Source organism: Acipenser ruthenus, chromosome 38, assembly GCF_902713425.1.
Source record: "Acipenser ruthenus chromosome 38, fAciRut3.2 maternal haplotype, whole genome shotgun sequence".
Classification (NCBI taxonomy): Eukaryota; Metazoa; Chordata; class Actinopteri; order Acipenseriformes; family Acipenseridae; genus Acipenser; species Acipenser ruthenus.
In genome coordinates, this window is record NC_081226.1 from 10,379,458 (window position 1) to 10,401,022 (window position 21,565).

General features: G+C 39.9%; 2 protein-coding genes and 1 long non-coding RNA gene across 8 annotated transcripts in view; 2 read left to right on the plus strand and 1 right to left on the minus strand.

Annotated features, from left to right (window-relative positions):
• LOC131707036 (zinc finger protein 79-like) overlaps nucleotides 1-4,101 on the plus strand; it is a 10,350-nt gene extending 6,249 nt beyond the window's left edge. For 2 of the 3 annotated variants that reach the window (XM_059009086.1, XM_059009085.1), the window contains 2 exons: nucleotides 1,306-1,910; nucleotides 2,324-4,101. In XM_059009086.1, the coding sequence (XP_058865069.1) occupies nucleotides 1,445-1,910; nucleotides 2,324-2,838 (981 nt within the window). In that variant the 5' untranslated portion in view covers nucleotides 1,306-1,444 and the 3' untranslated portion in view covers nucleotides 2,839-4,101. Of the gene's footprint in view, nucleotides 1-636; nucleotides 778-1,305; nucleotides 1,911-2,323 lie in introns of all 3 variants that reach the window. The other variant, XM_059009084.1, reaches the window with a different exon arrangement.
• Nucleotides 4,102-5,858: 1,757 nt separating this feature from the next.
• LOC131696724 (zinc finger protein 883-like) lies at nucleotides 5,859-18,036 on the plus strand. 4 transcript variants are annotated; one of them, XM_059009059.1, is made up of 3 exons: nucleotides 5,859-7,107; nucleotides 14,026-14,536; nucleotides 15,124-18,036. In XM_059009059.1, exons 1-3 carry the CDS (start codon nucleotides 7,066-7,068, stop codon nucleotides 16,320-16,322), a joined length of 1,752 nt encoding a protein of 583 aa, XP_058865042.1. In that variant the 5' UTR covers nucleotides 5,859-7,065; the 3' UTR covers nucleotides 16,323-18,036. The 4 variants fall into 4 exon arrangements, with proteins under 4 accessions (XP_058865042.1, XP_058865043.1, XP_058865044.1 ...); XM_059009060.1 differs by having other exon boundaries at nucleotides 5,859-6,713; nucleotides 13,676-14,536; XM_059009061.1 differs by having other exon boundaries at nucleotides 5,859-6,713.
• A 260-nt stretch (nucleotides 18,037-18,296) lies between these two features.
• LOC131707045 (uncharacterized) lies at nucleotides 18,297-20,858 on the minus strand. The gene is made up of 3 exons (XR_009310935.1): nucleotides 20,815-20,858; nucleotides 19,583-19,671; nucleotides 18,297-19,351 (listed from the first exon to the last, which is right to left on the minus strand). It is a non-coding gene; the product is annotated as an uncharacterized LOC131707045 (long non-coding RNA).
• Between the last annotated feature and the right edge of the window lie 707 nt (nucleotides 20,859-21,565).

The window sequence follows — 21,565 nt, forward strand, 5'->3', positions numbered from 1 at the left end:
TCCGATTCAAAACTCTTGTACTCACCTATCGCTGCCTTGACCTTTGTGCTCCCTCCTATCTCCAGACTATCATTTCTCATTGTGGTATTATCTTGGTGTGGCCCTTTGTTCTTTTGTGCTGAATCTGTTAGCTCTTGAGCCCATCGGTTCCTCTTTTTATCAGGTGTTAGTGAGACCAGACCGTCCTATGAAAGGTATGCTGTAATAACAACAGTACTAACTATAATAGTAAAATCAGTTACATTTCCAGGGTGCTGATGTGAAACAACTAAATGGGCTTTTAAATCGTCCAAGTCCTTACTTTCTCATTTAAAAGCAGAATGAAGGATGAGAACGAGAGCGCACCCAGCAAAAGTGTTAATTTATTATTATTTGTTTATTTAGCAGACTCCTTTATCCAAGGCGACTTACAGAGACTAGGGTGTGTGAACTATGCATCAGCTGCAGAGTCACTTACAACTACATCTCACCCGAAAGACGGAGCACAAGGTTAAGTGACATGCTCAGGGTCACACAATGAGTCAGTGGCTGAGGTGGGATTTGAACCGGGGACCTCCTGGTTACAAGCCCGTTTCTTTAACCACTGGACCACACAGCCTCCTTGATGCACTTTTTAAACCATTTTTTTCTTCTCAGAAATGGCCTGCATCTTAAATTGGAGTACAGCATAGTGATCTGTGTACTAAAATCTCCAACAGAAGACGTGCCTGTCCGAACAGCTCAGCTCCCGAACAGCTCAGCTCCAGGCAAGGCTTCCTGTTTGCCACAGCAGCACAAGTAAATGAGATATACCCTGTCCCTCTCTTTGGCCGTTTTTTTTCGGCCACAAACCTGATTTACCTGAGTTATTCTCCCAAACGTACACGCGCATCGCCATTTCACATGTAAACTGACCTGCATGGAAACCCCATGAATGATGGCATTCACATGTGTTTATAATGGTACATTTGAGGGTATCCTTTCTATATAAACATGCATTGCCATGGGATAATTCTATAGTCAAATAGTCAAATATTTGGGGCAATGCGTTTTGCAAGATGGGCTGAATGGCCTCCTCTCGTTTGTAAACTTTCTTATGTACACACCTGTATCCAACAATAAAAACATGCCAGGTGCATCTCTGTACAGTGCACTAGATTAACATCAGGCTAAAGAAATATAATCAACTGTATAGTGTTATAAAGACTTTACTGTGAAATTTGAATTATAAAGTAACTGAAACACATATGTTAAAACAGGTTGCACAAAAGATATCTACAACGAATAATGTATGGAATGGATAAAATGTGTAAACTCTTTCAACAGATAAAATCCTATGGTATTATAAACTTCACAAGAAATACTATGTCCCTTCAATTATAAAGCCACCCCTGCTATTAAGGACAGATTTTGCCCCTTTAATGGCGTTAGTAGTACTGAAAAGGGAATCGTGGACAGTGTGAAGATGGCGTCTGTCCAGATTAAAGAGGAGTTCCCTGAACTTGAACTGGTCCCCATTAGAGTGGAGTTCTCTGGGCTGGCTTCCCTCCCCATTAAACAGGAGCTCTGTGAGATACAATGTGACAGCAGCCAGCTAGAGGTCTCTGAGATTAAAGCTGAGCACAATGAATTGGAGATCCCCCAGACAGAAGAACCCCTTCATGTTAAACAAGAAGAGGTGCTGGAAACTGTCTGTATTAAACAGGAGCCCCCTGAAGTAGAGTTTGACCACATGGAACCAGGGAAGGAAGAATCCGAGGACTTCAAACCAAACATCCCTGAGCTGGAGCCTGTACGCCTGCGGGAGTGTAGCGTGGTGCTGGAGAGAATCTGTGTGAGAGAGCAAGGCGCTGGAGAGGATGGCTCTCCCAACAGCACGCAAGGAGGTGGAAAGGAAGACGGGCGCTCCCATTCAGAATGCAGTCTAGCAGGTGAGTGACTCCCAGTAGCTGTGACATTGCCATTCTAGATTGCGTGATATCCACAGTGTGGTTGAGATAGGTTAGATTACTAGGGATTTGTTTACCTTGTACCACTCCAACTGGGGGGGAGGGGGGGTTGTCTTGCCATGATCAGAAAGCTAGAATTGTAGCATCTGTTAGAGGAAATACACCTGACACATTGCAGGTGAACTTTATTATTTTGATCCCAGGGCTTGGTTTCACAAGCATCAGTCTTTACGGACTTTGCTTTTACACATAAAGTTTAACTTTTTTAAACTGGTGTGACTCAGTACAACCCCCACAGCTGAAATTCACATGCTTGAGTCCACTCTACCACCCAGCCACATGCCCTAAGCCTACAATCAGCCCCTCTTACTTTCTTTCCTGTTCATATTTTCCAGGTTCCAGTCCAGCAGCTAAAGCGAGGGCGGGCGCTGGAGAATATCCTGACTATGGGAAAGGTTTCACCCAGTTAGGAAACCTTGCAATACACCAGCAGATTCACACAAGAGATAAACTGTATTGCTGCTCTGACTGTGGGAAGAGTTTCAATTTGTTAGGAAACCTGAAAAAACACCAGCGAATTCACACAGGAGAGAAACCTTATTGCTGCTCTGACTGTGGGAAGATTTTCAGTCGGACAGACTCCCTTAAAACACACCAGCGAATACACACAGGAGAGAAACCGTATTATTGCTCTGACTGTGGGAAAAGATTCAATCAATTAGCAAACCTTGGAACACACCAACGAATTCACACAGGAGAGAAACTGTGTCAATGCTCTGACTGTGGGAAGAGTTTCAGTCAATTGGGAAACCGAGAAGACACCAGCGAGTTCACACAGGAGACAAACCCTAAGTACCATTTTCGATGGGACTTTTTACTCGTAGGAAGAAACATTAACCTTGCATTATGAATCCCTGTGTAATTACTGTTTTGTATATCACTCTTAAGAGCATGCATTTTAAATGGTAAAAATGCTCTCCCCAGAAAGTGGGCGGAGACGCGGACACGTCACAAGAGGCTTCTCTGCTGTCAATTTAACTCAGGTTGTCAATCCAGTCAGTGCCTGGGAGCAGGAATATGCAGAAAGGAATATTTTGCACCTCATCTGATGGACGAGTCAGGAGAAATTGATAACTCAGTGTGGGGAATGAGTTTCAGGGTTTAGCATTTAAACTGCATAGACTTGAAAATAAATACATTGATGTGAACGAGTATCCTGACCCCCAGTATGTAGCATCCCAGAGACAAGACTGCACCGTCCTTACTGGACAACCGCCTGGAGGGTTTGTCTTGTAAATTCATCACGATTCTAAAACGAATGAGAAATGATAGTGTCCCATGGCTGTATTATGACGTGAATGGCTGAAGATCGCGTGACATGCAGCTTTGCACACATCACACAATAAGTAAAATGAAATCATGATCTTCAATTGAATTAATAGTAATATTTTATATTATCTCTAAACCACTGTGCATGCATATTTAATATTTATTTGGCAGCTCAAAGGCTCCAGTCTGACTATAGTTTCAAAATGACCATCCACCTGTACACAAGGGTGATTTAGATTGAGGGGGTTTCCACTCTGATGTTCGGCGCGGCTGCATCTTTGTCACAGCATAGCGTCTGGATGAATTTATACATCCAGATCAACAATTGATGCATTTCTTACTTGCAAAAGAAAAACAAAGGAAGAAAACACACAAGAGTCTGCAGGCGTCTATGCCAATTCCCTTTGGATCATTTTACATTGTCTTTAATTGTTAGTTATTAGAGATGTATTTTAAGGTTGATGTTTTTGATATTGTAACTATTTTAAATGGCACATCACTATGCTGAGCTGGGTAGTACATGGTAACTTGGTAGACATTTACAGTGCAGAATGTTTTCGGTTCTTTATAATAACGTTGCTGACTAGAAAGTGAATCCGTGTGTTTCCGATGACATTCCCAAGTACTGTCTTTTGATTCTGTGCGTGCAAAGACTTTTATTATTATTATTATTATTATTATTATTTATTTCTTAGCAGACGCCCTTATCCAGGGCGACTTACAATTGTTACAACATATCACATTATACATTAAGACTTGCTATTACAAGTTAAGAATTACTGTTTGGTATTCCATCCTTAACCAACAGTATGTCCCAAACTGACTTGAATTATATAAGAAATAAACCGGGGGGGGGGGGGGGGGGGGTTGTTATACTGATTTATTCTGCCTTTAGCTTTACAGCCACTGTGGTACCATTCAGTGGAGTGAACATTGTAAATGGGGTACTCGAGCTGAAACCTCCAGACACAAGGGGTACAGTTTAAAACATTAAAAAATAAAGGTTGAAAACCATTCGATTAAGCTATCATTACATAGCACACAAACATATATAATACAGTATGCTAACGGAAATAAACATCAATAAATGTTCAAACAGCTGGAATATGCAAATATAATGGCTAAATTCCAATTCAGGCCCTTACAATCTGGCCTACCGAAATGTGTCCCTGTAGTTAATTGGATAAGCAGCTCCTCACTCCTCCTACATTAACTGCTGTGTCAGTGTGCTGCGCAGAATAGCTGTCGTGTGTAAAGAGCTTTGTGCTCCTGTGGGGTGAAAGGCGCTATATAAATCCAAAGTATTATCTTTCATTTAAATAAAGAGCTTTTTAAAACTAGGGGTACAGTGATTTTGGGAGTTCAAAGTGTTTGAAGACCCTGGATCAATCACCCTCGAAAGGGTGAGAAAGTGCAATCTGTCTGGTATAGTAAAGGGGGTTCTTGCGATGTGGTATGCAGACAGCATCAGCAGCTCTCTAGAGGGCACAGAAAGTTTTTATTTATTTTATTTTTATATAGCACGTTCTTATCTCAATCTTAGCTGTGGGTAAACACAAAATGCAAGACAGGTTGTTTATAATTAGGCTTGGTCCAATTTAAATAATTCAGGGTACAGCTGGGACAAGACCCAGGAGGGACAGAAGCCCTCCACGACCAGGAGCCCTGCAGTAAGTGGTTGAGTGGCACGTTGTTACACGTTACTTGCACTTGCACAAGCATGTCTGTAATCTCTCACTAGATGTACAATGTATTTAATTTTTTCCCATTATATTTGCATGGTCCATCTTTTAAAACAGTATCTATAGCCTACAGTATAAACTATCAGGAATAGATAAGAAAAATGTTGACTAATACAATAAGATTTATTTGAAGTTGTTGAAGAGAACTGGTCTCTTAAACCCAGAAGGTCTGATAACCCCCTGTGCATGACTATATATTGATGGGGGAAGCAAGAGCATATAAGAGGGTGCAGGGAAAAGACCTGAAGAATTGGGGAAGACAAGAGTGTAAGAAAAGGTTGTGTTCAAGAGAGTGAGAAAGGGTAGGGTAAAAGAAAAACTACGACAATCATTTATTTTCACTTTCGACTCCCAGTTCCCTTTCCCTCTCTGTATGATTTTATTTTGTGATTCTTTAATTATTGTAAAAATAAACGGCTAGAGCCGTCATCTGCTCACAGTTGCAGTCTCATTTCTGTGCCAAAAAGAACCCGAAACGCTACAATATATTGATGGATATTACATGAGATGTCCTTTTCTTGTTTTGGAATACCATGCTCCTTCTCAAATGTGTTTTAATATTAGCCTTTAATAAAGGAAAACGACTGCTAGAAGGACTTTTCATGTATCTATTTCTGAATAAAAACTAATGTTTCCAGGAGATAGTAAAAAAAATCCATTAACTTTGATTCATATACGAAGGCTCACTCTTCAATGAATTCACGAGCCACTTCTCGTGTACTTTTTATGGTATATATATATATATATATATATATATATATATATATATATATAGTATATATATATTACAGTAATTGTTTATATATATATATATAAACAATTACTGTAAAATAAATCACGCAAAGGATTGAGTGTGGAGTAGTGGTTAGGGCTCTGGACTCTTGACCGAAGGGTTGTGGGTTCAATCCCAGGTGGGGGACACTGCTGCTGTACCCTTGAGTAAGGTACTTTACCTAGATTGCTCCAGTAAAAACCCAACTGTATAAATGGGTAATTGTATGTAAAAATAATGTGATATCTTGTAACAATTGTAAGTCGCCCTGGAGTTTATTATTATAAAATGGTTTAATATCTGTAGTCTGCATGTTATTTAGTACACTGATTTTTAAAATTGTATTTATTTAAGTATTTATTTATTTTTAGGGCAGCAGTGTGGAGTAGTGGTTAGGGCTGTGGACTCTTGACCGGAGGGTTGTGGGTTCAATCCCCGGTGGGGACACTGCTGCTGTACCCTTGAGCAAGGTACTTTACCTAGATTGCTCCAGTAAAAACCCAACAGTATAAATGGGTAATTGTATGTAAAAATAATGTGATATCTTGTAACAATTGTAAGTCGCCCTGGATAAGGGCGTCTGCTAAGAAATAAATAATAATAATAATTATAGATATATGCTATTTGAAAGAAAAAGAGCAGATCACCACAGAAAGACAATTCTTACATTCGTGCATAACATGACAATGTATATAAAGTGATAGTCACCCATAGTTTGTTACATGAATAGAGCGAAATAGCACATTATACTTGAAAGGGTTTGAAAAGCATCTCTCTCTCTCTCTCTCTCTCTGAGCACAATGCCTCCAAGCGTTCCCACTCGTGTTGACGTCATATTCCTGTGACAGACAAGGACCAATCAAAACGCGAGCCTGTTCTGCGGTTCCATCCCAAACAACCGGGCCTGCGTCATACCTGGAATATAATCAGCCCTTTGGAGAGGTACGTAATCGCACAAAAAAATAAAAAATAAAAAGTTATTGTTGTACAATCCGCAAATGCGTACCGCGACAGGAAAGCATGTATAATGGAAGCGCTGACAATGTTCAAGGGTTATAAACACGCTCAGTACTGCACGGCCATTACCTGCCTCTTGTGACCCAGTCAGTTGCTGTAACAGTTTCAGTGATGTGTAAAGAGGCGCTTGCAGCCGTTTATCAAACTGCAAAGGATTAAGAAATAAAAAAACAAAACATGAAAACCCCAACAACAGAGCGCCATACACGACTCAACCATTCCGAGTGTTATTATTAGTATTATTATTATTATTATTATTATTATTATTATTATTTAAATGCTGTTGCACATCCGTTTACAAGGATTGGACGATAAAAAAGTAAGTTAATTTATTTTTTTATTTGTATTTAAGTTGTTTTGTGACGCACGGGTTTGGGAGACTGATTCAATTTAACAAATACACTAAACTGCACCGGGAAGTGAATACAGCATTAGGTAACGATGGCCGCTGTACTCAGAAGTGTCGGTATTTCAGTGTTGTGGTAAACATTTTTACGAACACATTTTTTTTTTTTTTTTTGCACTGTCAGAAAATCCCTTAAAATAAGGGAGTTCGGTGAGTGCACATTCCTCCTTATATCCTTCGGTACAATCTGTCCATTTAGGATTCAATCAGTGAAAAAAAACTGTATATTAACAGGTAGATTGCCTTCCTCCCAGGGAAACAAGACGAAAACAGATCAGCAACAGCGATCAGCTGTTTCCAAAGGGTACTTATTACTCGGATATTCCTTGTTTTTACAGGAACCGGTTCTCTCTTTTTGGTTTGGGATACGATTTATTAAAAAATAAATAAATTGTAAATGGGTTTCTAAACATTGGAATTGTTAATTCCTGTCATTCCATGTTATTCACTGCGCGCCTGTCCCCATGAGGCTGAAGTTGGCTTCTTATTCGTCGTTTCTTATTCAGACTTTGATCTGCCCCAAACTGAATGATTGGCTTTGTGTGTAAGGCGTTAAATCGCGTGGATATTTATAGAGGGGCAGCTCCTAAACAATTTTATGTTTAAACCTGTAACATTATAAATAAACCTAAACGCATTTTAATAAATATTGTGGAAGATGGAAATCACATAGACTATGCACTGAGTGGAAAAACAAAACAAAACATTGAAACGTTAATTTTAATAAATACTAAAAATAGCAAAAACTAAACAGACGTTTTTTTTTGTTTTTTTTTTATCAAACCTTTAAATTGGGTACCTTTGTATAATTGAACATTTTAGAAATGCAGTTATTTTTCTTGGTCATCAAACACGAAAGAAGTGCACGTCTCTTATTATTCCCATTCATAAATACCAGAACATGAATCACTTCTGAGTAAAACCAGTACAACGCGCACAAAAACACGACTCTTAAATCCTAATTTGTGAACACTTTGTAACTAAAACGTCCAGCCGTTACCTCTCACGCTACTCTGTGCAACCAAATACAACTTGCACAATCGCACCGCAGTTTGGGAACACCTGCAGTCCTGGACAGTAATGACTAGCACACGACAGAGATGATTGCCAGCCCATGGGTCCAATGAGTGTTTCCCGTGGGTGATTCTGGGCGGGGGAATAGCAAAACGACTCCCAGAGCTGAAGGGTTAGAGCCAGAGTTATTAGAGGCAGGGTTTTTGAGAGTGGTACGCTATCAGAGCGGGTCACTGCTGTACACAAATTAAGGGCATAAAGTAGTTATTGAATTGAAAGTAATGTGGTCCCGACCTCGTTATTGCCCGGATGACCCGGACACTACATTGGCGTCAGAAGTGGACGCAAGTACCCCGGCACGCACTCGTCGGACTGTAGCCTGGTTAGCAAGTCCGGGGTGGGCTTGAGGCTGGCAGGGGAGAGTGTAGCGTGTACGGGGGAAAGCAGCAGCAGGGCTGGTAGGTGATGTAATCACACACGAAGACATAAGCCCGATATACGCTCCTTACAAGAGCCGGCTCTTTTGTACAGCGGTATCGGCGCTGTGCTTCAGAGCGAGAGGTCCCGGGTTCGTGCCTGTGTTAACTGAGATCGCTACAGTATTATAATTGAATAAGTAACAGTGTATTTAAGGGGTTAAAGTCACATTGGGCTGAAAATGTCTCTGTGGATATTTATAGAGGGGCAGCTCCTAAACACTATTCATTTTGGTGACATAGAGGGGTATTGTCAATTACAGATGATGTTTTTCTGTGCATGTTGATTATGCTTCGGATACCACACCTTGAAAATCGAGTGATGCGAGCTATTTCACTCAATGTTTTTCCTTCTTTATGCAAGTCAAGGTTGTTATAATAGTCGAAAACACTAGTGGAGGCTTTGAGTAAATTGTTTATGCTCGTAATGCATCAGAGTAGAAAAATGCAACATGTCTAAGACTTTTGTACAGCAGTGTGTGTGTGTGTGTATATTAGTCAACCTCGCTTAACTCAACACCTTTGCTTAATTCAACAGACAGTCCCGAATTTTCTCCATATAAAATCTATGCTTCCTGCCTCTTATTTTTTTAATTTGACACCACGCTTTACTTGTAACGCGACACTTATTACCCGTACCGAAGGGATAAAAACTATTAAAAAGACTCGTGGATAACTGGACACTGTCGTTTCACATGACTGAACTCTGACTGGAAATGGATCGTGTCGACCTGTTCCTATCCAGTTTTAAATAACTTTAGCATAAGAGGCAGAAGTGTTAAAGGGGCTAGGAGCTCTTAAAATAAACAAATCCCCTGTGCCGGATGAGATCCTCCCAATAGTACTGAAAGAAATGAAAGAAGTTATTTACAAACCGCTAACCAAAATCATGCAACAGTCTCTTGACACAGGGGTTGTACCGACAGACTGGAAAATTGCAAACGTAATACCGATCCACAAAAAGGGAGACAAAACCGAACCAGGTAACTACAGACCAATAAGCCTGACTTCTATTATATGGAAACTTATGGAAACTATAATAAGATCTAACATGGAAAATTACCTATATGGTAACAATATCCTGGGAGACAGTCAGCATGGTTTTAGGAAAGGGAGATCGTGTCTAACCTGCTTGATTTTTTTGAGAATGCAACATCGACAATGGATAATTGCAAAGCATGCGACATGGTTCATGGTTTATTTAGATTTCCAGAAAACTTTTGACAAAGTCCCACATAAAAGATTAATTCTCAAACTGAACGCAGTAGGGATTCAAGGAAATGCATGCAAACGGATTAGGGAGTGGTTAACATGTAGAAAACAGAAAGTACTGATTAGAGGAGAAAACTCAAAATGGAGCAAGGTAACCAGTGGTGTACCACAGGGATCAGTATTAGGTCCTCTGCTATTCCTAATCTACATTAATGATTTAGATTCTGGTATAGTAAGCAAACTTGTTAAATTTGCAGACGACACAAAAATAGGAGTGGCAAACACTGTTGCAGCAACAAAGGTCATTCAAAATGATCTAGATAGCAAAATGATCTGAGGGCAGTAGTGTGGAGTAGTGGTTAGGCTAGAATTCTGACCGGAGGGTCGTGTGTTCAATCCCTTGTGGGGGACACTGCTGCTGTACCCTTGAGCAAGGTACTTTACCTAGATTGCTCCAGTAAAAACCCAACTGTATAAATGGGTAATTGTATGTAAAAATAATGTGATATCTTGTAACAATTGTAAGTCGCCCTGGATAAGGGTGTCTGCTAAGAAATAAATAATAATAATAATAATAATAATAATAATAATAATAATAATAATAATAATGCAGACACATGGCAAATGACATTTAATAGAGAAAAGTGTAAAGTATTGCATGCAGGCAATACAAATGTGCATTATAAATATCATATGGGAGTACTGAAATTGAAGAAGGAATCTATTAAAAATACCTAGGAGTTTATGTTGACTCAGAAATGTCTTCATCTAGACAATATGGGGAAGCTATAAAAAAGGCCAACAGGATGCTCGGATATATTGTGAAGAGTGTTTAATTTAAATCAAGGGAAGTAATGTTAAAACTTTACAATGCATTAGTAAGACCTCACCTCGAATATTGTGTTCAGTTCTGGTCACCTCGTTACAAAAAGGATATTGTTGCTCTAGAAAGAGTGCAAAGAAGAGCGACCAGAATTATCCCGGGTTTAAAAGGCATGTCGTATGCAGACAGGCTAAATGAATTGAATCTATTCAGTCTTGAACAAAGAAAACTACACAGTGATCTGATCTCCAAACATTCAAAATCCTAAAAGGTATAGACAATGTCGACCCAGGGGACTTTTTTGACCTGAAAAAAGAAACAAGGACCAGGGGTCACAAATGGAGATTAGATAAAGGGGCATTCAGAACAGAAAATAGGAGGCACTTTTTTACACAGAAAATTGTGAGGGTCTGGAACCAACTCCCCAGTAATGTTGTTGAAGCTGACACTCTGGGATCCTTCAAGAAGCTGCTTGATGAGATTCTGGGATCAATAAGCTACTAACAACCAAACGAGCAAGATGGGCCGAATGGCCTCCTCTCGTTTGTAAACTTTCTTACGTTCTTATGTTCATTCATTCCTTCACAACTACTAAGTGCAGCTGGTTACAGTGTCAGTGCACGGCACAGTGAGTCAGAAGCGAAAAGTTTGTTCTCGTTCAATTGGCTTTAAAGCTCAGGTTATTAAGTTGGTGTTTCAATTAGGTGAGGTGGTGTGTGATTAGTACCAGGGAGTGTGGTTAATTTGAATATAGGTTGATCTGCTATCTGTGATTAGTACCAGGGAGTGTGGTTAATTTGAATAGAGGTTGATCTGCTATCTGTGATTAGTACCAGGGAGTGTGGTTAATTTGAATAGAGGTTGATTTGCAATTTGATTGGTCTCCACACAGCCTCCTGTAGTGGTGTGATCCCACTGAAGTGTGTGAAAGTATTGTTTTTTTGTCTCTAGTGCAGTTAGCAGCTGTTGCCAGTTCCCTTGCAAAGTGAGGTTGGAACCATAAGGTGGCACTGTGGCACTGCTGCAGAGCACAAGCTAATACCAGCAGTGGTAAGGTTGGCAGGTCGTAGCTCGCACGCAGGTGCTCCAAATAATAGTGCAAACAAAAGGCACAAAGAAAAAATAAAACTACAAAATAAAAGGTGCTGCTTTGTGCAGCGTCCCCCATTGCCGCTAAACCGGTCAGCTCGGGTCTCCAACCTACACTGAGGTATTCCCTCTCTGTGGGGTGGCCCAGGTATCCCCCTAACTCTTCACGTCCCCCTCGGGTATGTAAATGCAAACAGTTATGGCAGCTTTCGGCTGTCATCTTTAGCCGCGCTTGACTGTCTTTTCCGCTCGCTCCAGACACTGCCGTTCTGGTTTTTTTTTTGATTGTTTTTTACAATTCAAGTTCATGAACAGAACTCCTGCTGTCGTTCTTCCTGAATGGGCGGGGCCACTGACAACAAAGCATTCCCAACCACTCCGAGAGAGGGAGAGACCACACCCCTCACCCACCTCTCCGTGTCATCGCCATGACCGACAGGCAGATCTTACAGGGCTGCTGCCCTCTTCCTGCAGAACCACGCATGCGCCAGACAGTCAGCACAGATCTCCCCTGTTACAGGCTTAAAAATTCATTTTTATTAAAAGCATGATCTCTTGGAAAGCCTGTGACTCAGGGACATTTTGTATTGTACAGAAAAGGCAAATGTTTTATTTTTATTTTTTATTCACTGCTTTTTTTATGAGTACCATTCTTTCAGGTAAGTTGCTTATATATTTAACCCTTCTATATGCCTTTTTTTCATCAGGCATTGCGGTTCTACTTAAGCAATTTACAACTGCAAATTAAATGGTTTAATTATTTTTCCTCAAGTTAGTTTAATGTAAAAAACTAAATAGGGCTTTTGTAAATTGTTAAGTAAAAATCAAGCTGAAATAAACTGTTGACTACTTGTTTCCAGCATACAGAATCTATTTGACTTGTATTAAAGTGTGTGGAGGGGCTGTATAGCAGGACTTGGCTAGTAAATGGCAATCTCTGATCAATGCATTTTTGTTGCTGGCTATTCTAAGGAGTGTACTGTGAAGAGGTATAGAGCCTGGCATTACCCAAGTTATTTTTACCTCGACAGATTTCAAGGTCATCACTACTCTGTTAACTGTAATAATAACTCAATAATAACTAAAATTATATTTAGTTAATTGTAATAACTATAACTAAAATTAAACTAATAACTCAAATAAAAAATTTATAACTATAACTAAAAAAACATAACTAAAAAAACACTGGTTGCAGGTAAATGTAAGTACAAGATTAAGAGTTTGTCAAAAAAAAAGTGAAGCAAAAGAGAAGCTGCTGTGATCAGTATTAAAGGTAATTCTGTTGTTTCAGTTTGACCTTACATAACTCACCAGAGAATAAATCAAGCTTCATCTTCTCTTCATTTGCAATGAGATTGTTTCTCTCCAGCTCTTTTAACAACTCGATAATTTCAGTAAAATACTAAATATATTACACATAGTAAAACGACGTCAATAACGTTTGTATTTTGTGAGGCATAACACCGTGCTAACCATTAGAAAACACATAATATGCAAAAAGAAGAAAAAATGAAAAACGTGCGTACCTGTAGCTGTGAAGCGGCTTTGAAACACTGCACTTCTACCAAGGCAAGCTGGCGTCTCTATTTACACACCAAAACGACGTCCTAGCTAAGCCTTCTCTATCTATGAGCTGGAGTCTCCTGTGGTTTCACACGCTGCTGCTGGAAAGAAAGTTGCCATGTCAACATCGCAGGTGCCTCGCCTTCTGATAAGATGTGATTTCATTCTTTTTCATTTCATGTTAAATAAAAGAACAGCGATTTAATTTTGTTTATGAATAAAAACAATGGGCTTGTATTTTAAATGATGTATTTAACATGTACAGTAATCCTAATGGGATTTCATTATTTTTCTTTTCATTTAGAAACAAAACAGTGTGACTGAGGTCGTCTCAAATGGCTCTCGTTTAATTGGGACAGCCGCTTATTCTGGATATTTGTACTTCTCCCGAGCGTCCCGATAAAGCAGCATGGACTGTATAACAAAACTTAAACACATGTGTTAGAAAAGATGTCACAAAAGCAATTTACAATGAATGATATATAGAATGGGTAAATGTGTAAACTTTTTCAACAGGGAAAAACCTATGGTATTACAAGAAATTCTACATCCTTACAATAGTAAAGCCACCCCGACCCCTATTAAGGCTAGATTTTGTCAGCCCCTTGAATGGCCTTAGTAACACTGTATTTAGATAAATAATTTGTTTTTCAGCAGCTACTAAACAGAATCCCATGTGCTGCCATGGACAGTGTGGAGATGGAATCTGTCCAGATTAAAGAGGAGTTCCCTGAACTTGAACCTGTCCCCATTAGAGTGGAGTTCTCTGGGCTGGCTTCCCTCCCCATTAAACAGGAGCTCTGTGAGATACAATGTGACAGCAGTCAGCCAGAGGTCTGTGAGATTAAAGCAGAGCACAATGACTTGGAGATCCCCCAGACAGAAGAACCCCTTCCTGTGAAACAAGGAGAGGTGCTGGAAACTGTCTGTATTAAACAGGAGCCCCCTGAAGTAGAGTTTGACCACATGGAACCAGGGAAGGAAGAATCCGAGGACTTCAAACCAAACATCCCTGAGCTGGAGCCTGTACGCCTGCGGGAGTGTAGCGTGGTGCTGGAGAGAATCTGCGTGAGAGAGCAAGGCGCTGGAGAGGAAGGCTCTCCCAACAGCACGCAAGGAGGTGGAAAGGAAGACGGGCGCTCCCATTCAGAATGCAGTCTAGCAGGTGAGTGACTCCCAGTAGCTGTGACATTGTCATTCTAGATTGCGTGATATCCACAGTGTGGTTGAGAGGGAGGGAGGGAGGGAGGGAGCATGTAGGTTAGATTACTAGCTATTTATTTTTCCTGCACCACTCCAAACAGACTCACTACTGGTGAACATAAGTTAGTCTCTTTTTTGTGTATGTGTTTGGGAGGGGTTATTATACCAAAGGGGAGAAACTCTGAAGTACTGTATATATCATTATAAATGTTCAGTGTAACAGTATATGGATATTTTTGTAAATGCGTAAAGTAATGCTATTTAAAGATATAACTGTAGCATGTGTTAGAGGAAATAGACCTGAAACATTACAGGAGGTCTTTGAAGGCAGATTTTGATCCCAGGGCTCGGTTTCACCAGCATTAGTCTTTACTCTGCTTTTACACATAAAATAAAGGCTTTAAGTTTATCTTTGCATTTTTAAGCTGGTGTAACCCAGTGCAAGCCCACAGCTGAAATTCACATGCTTTAATCCACTCCACCACCCAGCCACATGCCCTAAGCCAAGAAGCAGCCCCTCTTACTTTCTTTCCTGTTCATATTTTCCAGGTTCCAGTCCAGCAGCTAAAGCGAGGGCGGGCGGTGGAGAATATCCTGACTGTGGGAAAGGTTTCACCCAGTTAGGGCATTTTAAAATGCACCAGCGAACTAACACAGAAAAGAAACCGTATCACTGCTCTGACTGTGGGAAGAGTTTCAGTCACTTAGCACACCTTGAAAGACACCAGCGAATTCACAAAGGAGAAAAACCGTATCGCTGCTCTGTCTGTGGGAAGAGTTTCAGTCAGTCAGGAAACCTGAAAGCACACCAGCGAATTCACACAGGAGAGAAACCGTATCGCTGCACTGACTGTGGGAAGAGTTTCAGTCACTTAGCACACCTTGAAAGACACCAGCGAATTCACAAAGGAGAGAAACCGTATCGCTGCTCTGTCTGTGGGAAGAGTTTCAGTCAGTCAGGAAACCTGAAAGCACACCAGCGAATTCACACAGGTGAGAAACCGTATAGCTGTTCTGACTGTGGGAAGAGTTTCAGTCACTCAAACAGCCTTGTTTCACACCAGCGAATTCACACAGGAGAGAAACCGTATCACTGCTCTTACTGTGGGAAGAGTTTCAGAAAGTCAGGAAACCTGAAAGCACACCAACAAACTCACACAGAAGAGAAACCGTATCACTGCTCTGACTGTGGGAAGAGTTTCAGTCACTCAAACAGCCTTGTTTCACACCAGCGAATTCACACAGGAGAGAAACCGTATCACTGCTCTTACTGTGGGAAGAGTTTCAGAAAGTCAGGAAACCTGAAAGCACACCAACGAACTCACACAGAAGAGAAACCTTATCACTGCTCTGACTGTGGGAAGAGTTTCAGTCACTCAAACAGCCTTGCTTCACACCAGCGAATTCACACAGGGGAGAAACCGTATCGCTGCTCTGACTGTGGGAAGAGTTTCAGTCACTCAAACAGCCTTGTTTACCACCAGCAAATTCACAGAGGAGAGAAACCATTTTGCTGCTCATACTGTGTGAAGAGTTTCAGTCAGTTAGGAACCCTGAAAATACATCAGCGAATTCACACAGGAGAGAAACCGTATCACTGTTCTGACTGTGGGGAGAGTTTCAGTCGGTCAAGTGGCCTTGTTTCACACCAGCGAATTCACAGTGGAGAGAAACCAAATTGCTGCTCTGACTGTGGGAAGAGTTTCAGTGGGACACAACACTGTTGTGCATTATGGATCCCTGTGTAATTATTTTTTTTGTGTATCACTCTTAAGAGCATGTATTTTAAATGGTACAAATGCTCTTCAGCTCTCTTGCACTCCGATTGTGTCAGAAAGTGGGCGGAGACGCGGACACGTCACAAGAGGCTTCTCTGCTGTCAGTTTAACTCAGGCTGTCAATGCAGTCAGTGCCTGGGAGCGGGAATATGCAGAAAGGAAACTATTCTGCACCTCATCTGATGGACGAGTCAGGAGAAATTGATAACTCAGTGTGGGGAATGAGTTTCAGGGTTTAGCATTTAAACTGCATAGACTTGAAAATAAATACATTGATGGGAACGAGTATCCCGACCCCGGTATGTAGCATCCCAGAGACAAGACTGCCCCATTTGTCCATTTTTTATTTGATTTTTTTGCTGCTTTTGTAAACTGACCCAAATAATACAATTGTAGCAAGCATGTGGACAGATCTTAGGTACAGAAAGGCAGACCGGTTTTATCCCTGGCTCTGTCTTGCTCTTTTGTAGTATTTTACACTCATGAACTCATTAAGGGGGCTGTGTGGTCCAGTGGTTAAAGAAAAGGGCTTATAACCAGGAGGTCCCCGGTTCAAATCCCACCTCAGCCACTGACTTATTGTGTGACCCTGAGCAAGTCACTTAACCTCCTTGTGCTCCGTCTTTCGGGCGAGACGTAATTGTAAGTGACTCTGCAGCTGATGCATAGTTCACACACCCTAGTCTCTGTAAGTCGCCTTGGATAAAGGAGTCTGCTAAATAAACAAATAATAATGAGCAAAATGAAAATGTAGCTTAATTATGACTATTAATGGGTTAAGCCAGGGATTTAAACAAGGAGTAAAATGAAATCATGATCTTCAATTGAATTAATAGTAATATTTTATATTATCTCTAAACCACTGGGCATGCATATTTAATATTTATTTGGCAGCTCAAAGGCTCCAGTCTGACTAGTTTCAAAATGACCATCCACCTGTACACAAGGGTGATTTAGATTGAGGGGGTTTCCACTCTGATGTTCGGCGCGGCTGCATCTTTGTCACAGCATAGCGTCTGGATGAATTTGTACATCCAGATCAACAATTGATGCATTTCTTACTTGCAAAAGAAAAACGAAGGAAGAAAACACACAAGAGTCTGCATGCGTCTATGCCAATTCCCTTTGGATCATTTTACATTGTCTTTAATTGTTAGTTATTAGAGATGTATTTTAAGGTTGATGTTTTTGATATTGTAACTATTTTAAATGGCACACCACTATGCTGAGCTGGGTAGTACATGGTAACTTGGTAGACATTTACAGTGCAGAATGTTTTAGGTTCTTTATAATAACGTTGCTGACTAGAAAGTGAATCCGTGTGTTTCCGATGACATTCCCAAGTACTGTCTTTTGATTCTGTGCGTGCAAAGACTTGCTATTAAAAGTTAAGAATTACTGTTTGGTATTCCATCCTTAACCAACAGTTTGTCCCAAACTGACTTGAATTATATAAGAAATAAACCGGGGGGGGTTTGGATGTTAAACCCATTTTTTCTGCCTTTAGCTTTACTGCCACTGTGGTACCATTCAGTGGAGCGAACATTGTAAATGGGGTACTCAAGCTGAAACCTCCAGACACAAGGGGTACAGTTTAAAACATTAAACGTGTGTGTTGGGGGAGCGGGTCCATATATTTTGCAAGGGATTTATTTACCTTTAGTATAGATTTTTTTTTTTTACTTTCAGCCATAAAGAAATGCTACTGTAGATACTGAAACTCGATTTTGAGTCCTGTCTTTATTTTACATTTCTGTTCAGTATTAATGCGGATTAGTGTGTGGTTTTAACATACTTATTTTCTGTCAGAGCACAATCAGTTCAGTCAGAGGATTGCAAATCTAACCAAGTGATAATAGCCAATAAAGAAGCGAGAGATTCAGATTAAAACTTTATTGAAATAATAAATAAATACAGAGTATGAACAGTGAACCAATGCCTTGTTCCTCATACAGTTAGTTCAGTATTAATATTGATACACAGCAGAGAAGCCCTGAACCCATGTATCCAGCAGACTGCAGTGAATCGGGTGGACCTGACTGTGTGGTTGTGAACTGTACACGTTTTTAAAGTCTTTGTATTATTCTCATTTTAATTTTGCATGATCAAGATCATTTTCATTGTCTGTCTGATAAGCAATTAACCCTGATTCTGAAGCATCAAGACTACAAATAATGGCATTATTGTTTTTTTATCCCACCCACCCCTGTAATGTTTTGTGGCGCCCCCTATGGGTTTGTACAGGAACTTGCAAGGTGTACATGTATTCCGTCATGCCTTTGTAAAATGGCCCACTTCCTTTGTAATCACTCTGTATATATTGTATTGTTTTGCTTTTTTTACATCATAAATAAAACAAACCCAAAAGCCTTCATATAATCCCTAGTAACTATTGTAATATAACTTAGAATTACTGTGAAACCAAAACATACCCATCACCTTGTTATACGTTAGTGTTGTAGCAGTAACTGAGATACAGTATATAGATAATCTCTATCTCTATATTATAAATCAAATTAAAATACCCAAAATATACCCATCACCCAATTAAAAATCTGAGTTACACAAATAATGTAAAACTATTTTAAAACTAAAACTAACACCTCAAAATAAATCTACATTGCCCCAGTAGGTATTGTAAAATCCATCTACAACTAAACCCCTCAATTCAGCTAATTTAAATTATAGTTCTAGTTACTAATAACATTCATGAGGCACATAATATAATGAAGCACACTCAAAAGCCTTTATTAACCCCTAATCCTACTCTGAATCTGTCGTACCATCTCAAACTAATGCTCCCGTATACCAGCTTTTAAATGTGTTTTTGAAGAAGTTTGAGTTGTTAATAAGAGATCAATGTTGGTGCCTCACGGCTCGGAGCACTTCTCCTCCTTCTTCTCCTCTTCCTCCTCCTTGTGGAAAATCTGTCCATCTTGTTTTCTCCAGCGCAGCTTAACACCGTCCATTGGAACGTTCTTGGAGAAGTGCTCCCGAATCTGAAACAGCAACACAAGAAACTCAGTGTTATCACAGAACACATCTCTGTCTCTTTATTTCTCTCTCCTTATCTATCCCCCTCTTTCTAAGTGTGAAATGAGAATACATAAAGTGAACATTTGGGGCAGTGCCTTCAACAGTCTTATGGAAATGAGACCAGCCGATTAGTTTGATACAAAGTCCAGTACACAGGAAGCAGTGTAGGGTTTCTGAAAGGGAATGTCACCTACCTGCTCTAAAAGGGCTTCGCTCACTTTGGGGTCTTCAAGATTCATTCCTGCGGGTGCGTTTAATTGGACCCTTAATGTTTCCATCTTATCTGTGCAGACAAACAGAATAGTTCACACAGCCATTAAATAAACACCATGTAAAACAATAAGACCCCACATAGTGTGCAATGTGCTGCACAGAATGTGAGTTAAGTGCAGGGCTCAGGTGGGGTGCTGGTACCTAGAACACAAGAAGCAGACTTAGAGGTAGATTTTCAAAGATGTCACTCTTGTTTTTAGATGAGTGTCTAGTGTTGGGGCAGTTTTCAAAAGTATTAAACAGTTGCACATTAGCACCATTTCATTGCATGCTAGTGTAGTGATGGCTTTCTGCATGAGGTAATAATTATGTTATTAATTATAAGTTTTACTAATTCAGTTGTTTAATATGCTTTTATATTAAGTTTCTTTACAGTATTGTGTAAGATTCGAGTTCTTTCATTTCCCATCGGCAAAATCAGCTGTGTGCAGTTTTTTTTATAGCCTAACACGACTCGGTCACAGATGGGTGTCTGAGATAAAAGCTGAAAGGCAGGAGATTAGCAGAGATAGAGTGAGATGGGGGAGGGGAACTGAAAGACAAGATGGATGCACCCTGCTAGATACAACGTGGTATGCAAAGCTCCCTTTTCCCCCTCAGGGAATGTGCAGTGATAGAGTGGAAACACCTATCATTGGACAGAAATAAGACAAATGAGAGTGGAGTCAACAATTGTTTACAAAGGTATAAATATCAAACATTCTAAAGTTTTGTCAGTCTTTTCATCTCTTTTGAATTGACTCCATGGATATCCGTGCTTTCTAATACAAACATATGCACTGAGCTGTACTGAGGCCTTGTCCAAAGTCAGTTTAAATCTTGTGCTTATATGATTGTATATAAAGTGTTTTTGAATCAATAACCATTTGTCAGCTTAATTTTTTCACTACTCTAGTTTGTCTCTTATTAACATTCCCATGTGTGGATTGCAATGCACGGACATGTCTACAGTAAGTAGTTCAGACATCCTGAGTTACACTGCAGGTACCAGGTGTGAGTCAGACAGCCATCGCACACTGAGATCCTTCAGCTTTTACAGTATTGTTTCTGAAAAGTTCCACACAAATCTCACATGGCTTCAACAGGTCTAGTGGTTCACATGGCTATTCCTGCTGTGTGCTTTGAATGAAACTGAACTGTTTACACTCCATACCTTCAGAGAGTGGTGTTGAAGGAGGGTCTGAGGGGGTTGCATCTGTAGAAACAAATGAATAAATTACAATAAATAAAGTAATTCAGTAATTTATTACAGTCACATTTCTGCTGTAGGGTTTTAATCAATCTGAAGTGATTACACTCCATACCTTCAGAGAGCCGTGTTGAAGGAGGGTCTGAGGGGGTTGCATCTGCAGAAATAAATGAATCGATAATTACGAAATAATAATAAATAAAATAATTCAGTAATTTATTACAGTCACATTTCTGCTGTAGGGTTTTAATCAATCTGAAGTGATTACACTCCATACCTTCAGAGATCCGTGTTGAAGGAGGGTCTGAGGGGGTTGCATCTGTAGAAACAAATGAATCAATAATGAATAAATTATAATAAATAAAATAATTCAGTAATTTATCAGTCACATTTCAGCTGTGGGCTTTCAATCAAACTGAAGTGATTACACTCCAGAGAGCCGTGTTGAAGGAGGGTCTGAGGGGGTTGCATCTGTAGAAACAAATGAATCAATAATGAATAAATTATAATAAATAAAATAAATTCAACTGAATGCAGGATCTAACTCCATACCTTCAGAGAGCCGTGTTGAAGGAGGGTCTGAGGGGGTTAGATCTGTAGAAACAAATGAATCAATAATGAATAAATTATAATAAATAAAATAATTCAGTAATTTATCAGTCACATTTCAGCTGTGGGCTTTCAATCAAACTGAAGTGATTACACTCCAGAGAGC